General features: G+C 58.6%; 1 protein-coding gene across 1 annotated transcript in view; it reads left to right on the forward strand.

Moving 5' to 3' along the window:
- AACS (acetoacetyl-CoA synthetase) overlaps positions 1-7,074 on the forward strand; it is a 57,502-nt gene extending 50,428 nt beyond the window's left edge. Inside the window, exons 15-18 of the mRNA XM_040620036.1 lie at positions 1,786-1,855; positions 2,329-2,387; positions 3,172-3,374; positions 5,880-7,074. Of these exons, the coding sequence (XP_040475970.1) occupies positions 1,786-1,855; positions 2,329-2,387; positions 3,172-3,374; positions 5,880-6,017 (470 nt within the window). The 3' untranslated portion in view covers positions 6,018-7,074. The remainder of the gene's footprint in view (positions 1-1,785; positions 1,856-2,328; positions 2,388-3,171; positions 3,375-5,879) is intronic.
- The last annotated feature ends 263 nt before the right edge of the window (positions 7,075-7,337 follow it).

The following is a 7,337-nucleotide window of genomic DNA, read 5'->3' on the forward strand; positions in this document are numbered from 1 at the left end:
GGAGAGTGCGGGGGGGGGGGGGGCAGGCGGGCGGGCCCTGCGGCTGTGTCTGCAGCTCTGTCTCCAGGGACGACGTCTGTAAGCCCGGTTCTGAGTAGCCATCCAGATGTGCTTTGGCAGAAACTTGGTATATCGCTTGCAGGCCTAGGAATGTTCTTTTCCCCTGTTTGTGTACGTGAGTATTTTGCAAGTCCTTCAGGAGAAGGGGTTTCTGTCTTTAGCCGCGGGAGGACGAGAGAGGGACCTGGAGGCCTGAGGTCCTCTTTTGCATCAGAAGAAATGAGCTCAGGGGGCGGCTGGGTGGCTCAGTCGTTAAGCGTCTGCCTTCGGCTCAGGGCGTGATCCCGGCGTTCTGGGATCGAGCCCCACGTCAGGCTTCTCCGCTATGAGCCTGCTTCTTCCTCTCCCACTCCCCCTGCCTGTGTTCCCTCTCTTGCTGGCTGTCTCTCTCTCTCTGTCAAATAAATAAATAAAATCTTAAAAAAAAAAAAAAAAAGAAGAAGAAAAAATGAGCTTAGGAGTCCCTTCGTTCCCAAACTGCCTCCCGAGGACCACAGCCCCGGCAGATGGACAGACGGCCTGGCCTTCAGCTGGGTCTTCATCTGGGCAGCCGCAGGGCCTTCACCCGAGCCTTAGTCGCCGCTTGTGCAGTCTCGTCATGACAGTGAACTGTCGTGAATGCACGCGGCGTGTTGTCCCGGCCGGCGCCTCACGGACGGGCGCGAGCTGATGGGGTCAGCGCCTCCGATCGGGAAGTGCCTCAAGCATTGCGGAGGAGGGGGTGCTCTCAGTGAAGACGCCGAGGCTGGTCCTGTTTGGTATTTTCCCTTTCTGGGCCTCAGGGACTCGGGGCTCATTTCGGGAGGCCAGGCTGCTACTGGGGAAATGACTTCCAGGGGGCCGCAGAGCCGGTGGGATGTGCTCTCGGTCATTCATCCCCGTGTGGCCTCCATTTGTGCGGCTGATCAAGGGTCACTGCCTTTGGCGGCAGGAGGAAGCTTCTGGCTGGTTGAATTGCTCCCTTGGCAATTCCCTTGAGGCGTGACTTCTCTTTCCTGTTCCGTGGGGGTGGAGGATGTGGCCGAGGCTGGGCTTTGATCCCTCGGGATATTAGCGTTGCTGTATGTGGCCAGCCCAGGCCCCAGCCGCACACCGGGCCACACAGGGATGGCCCAGGTGATTGGTTTCAGGGTCACCTCTGATCCCCCACCCCGTTGCCCTGCCTTCCACGTCCCCTGGGTTTTACCAGCTCGTTGGCTCTGTGCACGTGGCTTGTGCCTTAGCTTGGGCCTCCGTGAGGAGCCTCCCGCTGGTCGTGCTGCTTCCGTTCATCTCATTTCAAGCGTGGCTCCAGCCCCTCCAGGCCAGCCCCCTCAGTTGGCCCAGACCACCCTGTCTTCCTGCTTGTAGTTTCTACCCTTCACGCAGGGCCTGCTCCCAGAGCTCCCGTTGACCTTCCCTGGCCGCCTCTCTCACCCTCACTGCCGCGGTGGTCCCAACCCCATGAACTCCTGAGGCCCTTGTCGGCGCCTGAAGGAGTGGCGTTCTCTGGCATGCTGGTGCGTGTCAGGACTGGGCACCCGGGGCCCCTGCTAGACGCTGTGCTCCTGGGGGCCGGAAAGGTCTAGTCCACTTCTAGCCTGGGCCCCAGCCCCATTCCATACCTGTCTCTGTGCCTCAGCCGTGTCCGTCCTCTTGCTGTCGTGCCTGCCGTGGGTGTCTGTCCAGGCAGCCCAGCAGGACCCCTTCTCCTTGGGGTGACTGAGCACCTTTGCCTCTCCGCAGGTGTCTGGGCGCACGGTGACTACTGCAGAATCAACCCCAAGACGGGGGGTATCATCATGCTGGGCCGGAGGTGAGGGCTCTTTAGAGGGCTTCTCTTCCCTACAGCCCCCTTTCCCGAGGCATCCAGACAGGGCCAGGAGGCATCCCGTGTCAGCTCCCTGAGGGCCAGGTCTGGGCCTGATCCACATTTCTGTGCCCCAGAGTGAGGTGGCGGGCCTGTGGCAAAGGTGTGTCCGTCCACCGTAGCAACGGCCCTTCCAGAACGGAGAGTGTGTGGGTATTCGGTGCACGCCACGCCTGTACGGTGGGAAGGGGCGGGGGGTGGGTGACAGGTGTTTCTACACAAAGAGGACTCCCTTATTGTCTGGCTTGGAGTTTAGAGAGAGAAGGTGGCTGGTGGCGGTGAGGAGCAGCGGAGGGGAGCCTTCGTGACTGGGCCCAGTGTTGCCGGTGGATGGGGAGTGACTGCCCCTGCCCCCCGCCCTGGGCAACATGCCTCACTCAGGAGCTGGTGTGTGTTCGTGACCTTGTCTCTCTTTCTAGCGATGGCACGCTCAACCCCAACGGAGTGCGATTCGGCAGTTCGGAAATCTATAACATTGGTATGTATTTCCTTTTCTCCTCAAATTACTCTCAAGTCATCCAGGAAGGAAGGAGGGTGTGTCCCAGCAGGGCGCCCCAGAGCCTGCTTTCCAAAGATGCCGCCTTTTGGCATAACTCTGGCCCATTTGCCGCAGCTGTGAGAACATGTCCTTCTTTCCAGAATTACCTCATCCGTCCGCATTGCTTGTAGCTGTCAGGCCTCAGAGGCCTATCCCTGTTCCGTTACATTACTGAAGAGTGAGCAACCATGGGTTGCTTAATTGTGTCTACTCCTTACGGGTGAAGGAGGAGAAGCTCAGAGAATTGGTGTGATTGCTGGAGGTCACACAGCACCGTTCAGGACACCATATAAAGACAGTGGGCCTCCTAGCTGCCTGGTAGAGTCATCCGTGGGTCTTTAAAATGCCCCACCAAGGCCACAAAATCAGCCTCCCTAGGAAGTGGCTTCCTACTGATGTCACGTCAAGGTTGCAGCCAGGACAGAGAAGCCCTGATCCCTCTGCCTCCAGCCCCCCCCGCCCAGTGGAGTCCCCACTGTGGGCACTTGTTTCTTTTTCATTTTTAAGTTAGTTTGTAAGTAAGCAAATAAGGCCTGAGTTTGGCTTCTTATGAACATGTCGACCGCTGCAGCCCATGCTCTGACTCTTGCCGGTGGTGGGCGCTCTTCTCGTTCCCCTTGAGGACTCCTCCTGGGAGGGGGGGTGGCGAGGCGGCCGTCCCCTCCTTTCCCCCTGGCCACGGTGGGCCGGTGCGAGAGTGTGGCCCCTTGCCCTGTCTCTGCAGTGGAGGCCTTCGAGGAGGTGATGGACAGCCTGTGCGTCCCCCAGTACAACAAGGACGGGGAGGAGAGGGTGCTGCTTTTCCTGAAGATGGCTTCCGGCCACAGCTTCGGGCCCGAGCTGGTCAAGAGCATCCGCAACGCCATCCGCGTCGGCCTGTCTGCGCGGCACGTGCCCAGCCTCATCCTGGAGACCAAGGGCATCCCGGTAGGTCCGCCGCCGCCGGGCTCGGGCTCGGGCTCGGGCTCGGGCTCGGGCTCGGGCTCCTGCCCCCGGGCAGTGGCGACCAGGTGCGCCGTCGGCTCCCCGGGAGCCCCCAAACGCCGGGGCTCATCTAGGAGCTTGTTCTGCTTTATATATAGTTTGTCTGCGTTGCCTGGCAACCCCGTCTTTTTTTTCCCCAACATCTCTCCTTTTTAAAAAAAAATTTTTTTTTATTTTAACCCTTCCTGAATTGCGTTTAAAGTAATTTCTGCTAAATACCTGTGTTCGGAGGTTAGGCAGGCCCAGCCCTGCACAACCAACTAGCTTTTCCCCGGTGCAGTTTTAGTGTGTTCTTAAAATTATTAATGAGAAAATTAATTTTAACTTTTTGAAGAGCCGCTGGGGTGCCGTTGCTCTTGCCTTTTAATTTTCAGTTTTGCCTGTGGAAAGAAGAGTCGAATCTATTTAGAGGCACGTCTCCAGAAAGCTGCTCCCCCTTCTACTTTGTTTAGGTTCAGAGTGGGGGAGGAGGGGCGCCCAGATTGGATGTCAGCTGAGAGGGGAAGCTGCTGTGTGCATGGCACGCGCGTGTGCACAGAGCGGGCTGAGTGCACAGACGAGCCAGGCTGTACGGAAGCCTGCAGCCTAGCGGTTCTCTGATGGAGAGAGGGGGCAGAGCCTGACCGGGCCCCCGGGGGAGCACGGCTCTGATGCTTCCCCAAGCAGGGCCTGGACTTCTCCTGTCCACACGCTTCTTTTAAAGTTGGGTTATGCACAGGAAGGGTCCCAGGCTTGGGGGTTCTCTCTGTCTCTCTCGCTTGGTGACTCCTGGTGACTCTGGGGACAGTGGCTCTCGCAGAGAGGGAAGGTACTTCTTGAGGCTGTGACACTTACTGCCTTCTGATGAGGGCCTAAGGCTTTCCTTCCGTGAACCAGTTCTATCCGCTTCTGGAACATTCTGGAGCATGAGAGTGTGTCCTTTGCTTCCAGAAGGGTTATTCCCCAACTATATGTGCTCATGAGATTAGTGGTATGGTTTATCTGAGAGAGACAGGAAATGGTGGCTGGTCTTTCTGTCCTCAGCGTGGCGCTGGGGTCGCTGTCAGGCCCGGTTCTCCCCAGGTGCTGTCTCCTCTGTCTGGTTGGGCTGGGAAGTCACTTCCAGAGTTCCCTGAGATTGTTCAAGGCCCTCGTGTCTTCACACTCTCCTGATCTGAACTGGTGGATTGGATTGGCCGTGTGTGTCATGTGCTGGGGCGGGGGTGGCCCGGCCAAGGAGACTTGGGGCACTTGGGGCATTGCGAGGCCAGCAGGCCCCAGGCAGCCACGACCGCCCTGACCCCAGCCCATCTTTGTCCCCGCTCACAGTTGAGACGCCTGGCCCATCCCGATGGGAGGCAGCATGACGTGTATGTTGCGGGGCAGCCCAAGTAGCAGCGGGGTGGGGGAGGTCTCTGTCTCCTGCCACCCTCCTCCCCAGAGGAAGCGACAGTGGGATTTCTTCTGAAACACGGTCTTCTTTCTTTTGTCAGCTGATGGAAGATATAACTTATTAGCTCCCCTGAGCCGTTCTTGGAGCTTTTGTGTAAAGCTTACAGGCCCATACAGCACGTGAGACTCTTGCATTTCAGGGCGAGAGGGGCTGACACCCAAGTGACAGGCAGCCCCTCGGAAGCTAGTGCTTAGATCCTTAATTAGTTCACACGTCGCCTGAGTTTTTTAAATGAATGAATTTTAATTACATCTCAGGTTAAAAAAAAAAAAAAGTGCCCGTGGAGGAGAGATCAGGACACCGCAGTTTTACTAAAGGGCTCTGTCCTCAAGTCCCCTGGCCCCCGGACACCCGCACTGCCGCCGAGGCCCGCAGGGATCAAAGGCGGAACACGCGGGCCACGGGTTTTAGGGAGAGCTTTTTGAACGTTTGGAAGGAGTCTGACTGGGCGGAAAGTAGTGCCCCATCCCAGCCTGATGGATGCTCCTGAGGAAAGATTTTGGGGCAGCTTGGTGAGGCCCGTGGATGAAGCTCACTGGCCAGTATGGTGACGAGGTGGCGGGAAGCCAGCCCGCTGCTGACATGGTGGTGGCCGATTTTATGATACAGGGAAGGGTAATGAAGTCAACATAACTGACAAAATAGAAACACAGTCTGACAGCGAGGCACTTGTGGGAACTGTCTGTGTGTGAGCCCCATGAACCCCGCCCCCCTGCAGGGAGAGGCGCTGGCGCCCCCGCTTCACACTCGAGGAGGCTGACCGGGCTTAGGGAATCAGCCCACAGCCCCCCAGATGTGGTGGCCCAAGTGCCACGTGCTCGCCGTAGTGGAAGGCCCCCTCCCCCAGGGCAGCTGTGTGGCCGGTTCCGGGCGGAGGTGGTTCGGCCTGCAGTTTGGTCTGCAGTTTGGTCGTGCGTCCCGCGGTTTGGACGTGCCTAGAGCTGGGAGCCGAGGGCTCTTTTCCCCCTTGAGGCTCAGCTGCGCCTTTTGCTTGTTTGCTCCGCCCCTCCCTGCAGTACACCCTCAACGGCAAGAAAGTGGAAGTGGCTGTGAAGCAGATCATCGCGGGAAAAGCCGTGGAACACCGAGGGGCCTTCTCGAACCCCGAGACCCTGGATTTGTACCGGGACATCCCCGAGCTTCATGACTTCTGAGTTGGACCGGCCCGCACGGCACCCTGCCACACGCGTCTGTGCTGTGACTTTCGTGGGTTCATGACGTTACTTTGGGAAGGCAAGTGTCTGCGGGCTTGGGGAAGTGTGTGTGTCTGTCCCGCAGTTGCGTCTGGTGGCTTCCCCGCGTCTTCCTGGGCCATGTCATGACCTTCAGAGGCCGAAAGGGAGCATTTGGTTGTGTGTGTGTGGCGAGGCTTGGAGCGTGTGTCCTTGCACAAGTGTTCTTGCACATGCCGTGAGGAGCTGGGGATCACCAGTGTGTGGACGGTTGGGGCCGACAGCCACGGTCACGGCCATGCTTCCCACGCTGGCCGGGGCCCCTCGAGGAGCGATTTTGCCTTCGGCCTCGTGCCTGCAGTTCCTCTGCTCTTTTCAGGTGTAAATCTGTGTTTCCCTTTTACGTGGGTCTCCTGGCTCTGGCCATCGTCCCTTGGGGCCTGTCCGTCTGCTGTGGCACGTGGACTGGTCCCCGGTGGCCGACCGCTCCTGCGGGTCCTGGTGGAGCCGCGTGTCGCCCCCACCAGACCGCGCTGCCCGGCGAGCAGAAGCTCCCACTGGACAACACGTGGCTTTCGTGCTTTCACAGGGTCTCCTTATTTCATGGACTTGGAATGGTTTAAAAATGTTGTGATGTTCGTTATCTGGTGCGTGTGGGTGCTCGAAAACTGGATGTCCGCCCCGCGGGGTGGCGTCGCCCTCGGGGCATCGGCGGGCCGCCTGGGCAGCCGTCGCAGGTCTTCCTGCGTCGGAGCTGCCCGGCCTCAGGGGACACGGCCTCGCTCTCCTCCCCCCGGGGGCTCTCGGCACCTCATGGCGAAGCCGTGTTCTCGCAGCTGTAATGGGTTTGACAGCCGCGCAGTTCGCATGTACTCTCCGTTCAGCACGTTAACGAGTTTCTGTAATCCTAATGTTCGTTTTTGTGTTTTTAAAAACCGAGCACAATGAAAACCTTTTTCAAATCCCTTTTCTTCCGGATTATGAAAACACAGGGGGAAAGTGCTATGAGGAATTTATGCAATAAACATCTCTCTATGTACGTCTATGTGCACACGCCTGTGCGGGTGGGGCATTCCTGGGCCCCGGGTATGGGGCCAGGGGACCGAGCGGCCGGTGGGGACTTCTCAGCGTGAAGCCAGCTCCCTGGAGGAGAGGCCCTCCTTACCCTGGGCTCCCCCATGGTTCCAAGCAGACAGGGGTCTGGACCGCAAGCCCTGTCATCGCAGGAGCTGTGTGTCACTGGGGTGGCGTCACAGAATCCAGGCTTGGCCCGGCAGGGCTCCTTTTTCTCCCGTCTCGGGA

The sequence above is a fragment of the Ursus maritimus genome, unplaced genomic scaffold (assembly GCF_017311325.1).
Source record: "Ursus maritimus isolate PB19 unplaced genomic scaffold, ASM1731132v1 scaffold_33, whole genome shotgun sequence".
In the NCBI taxonomy this organism is placed as follows: Eukaryota; Metazoa; Chordata; class Mammalia; order Carnivora; family Ursidae; genus Ursus; species Ursus maritimus.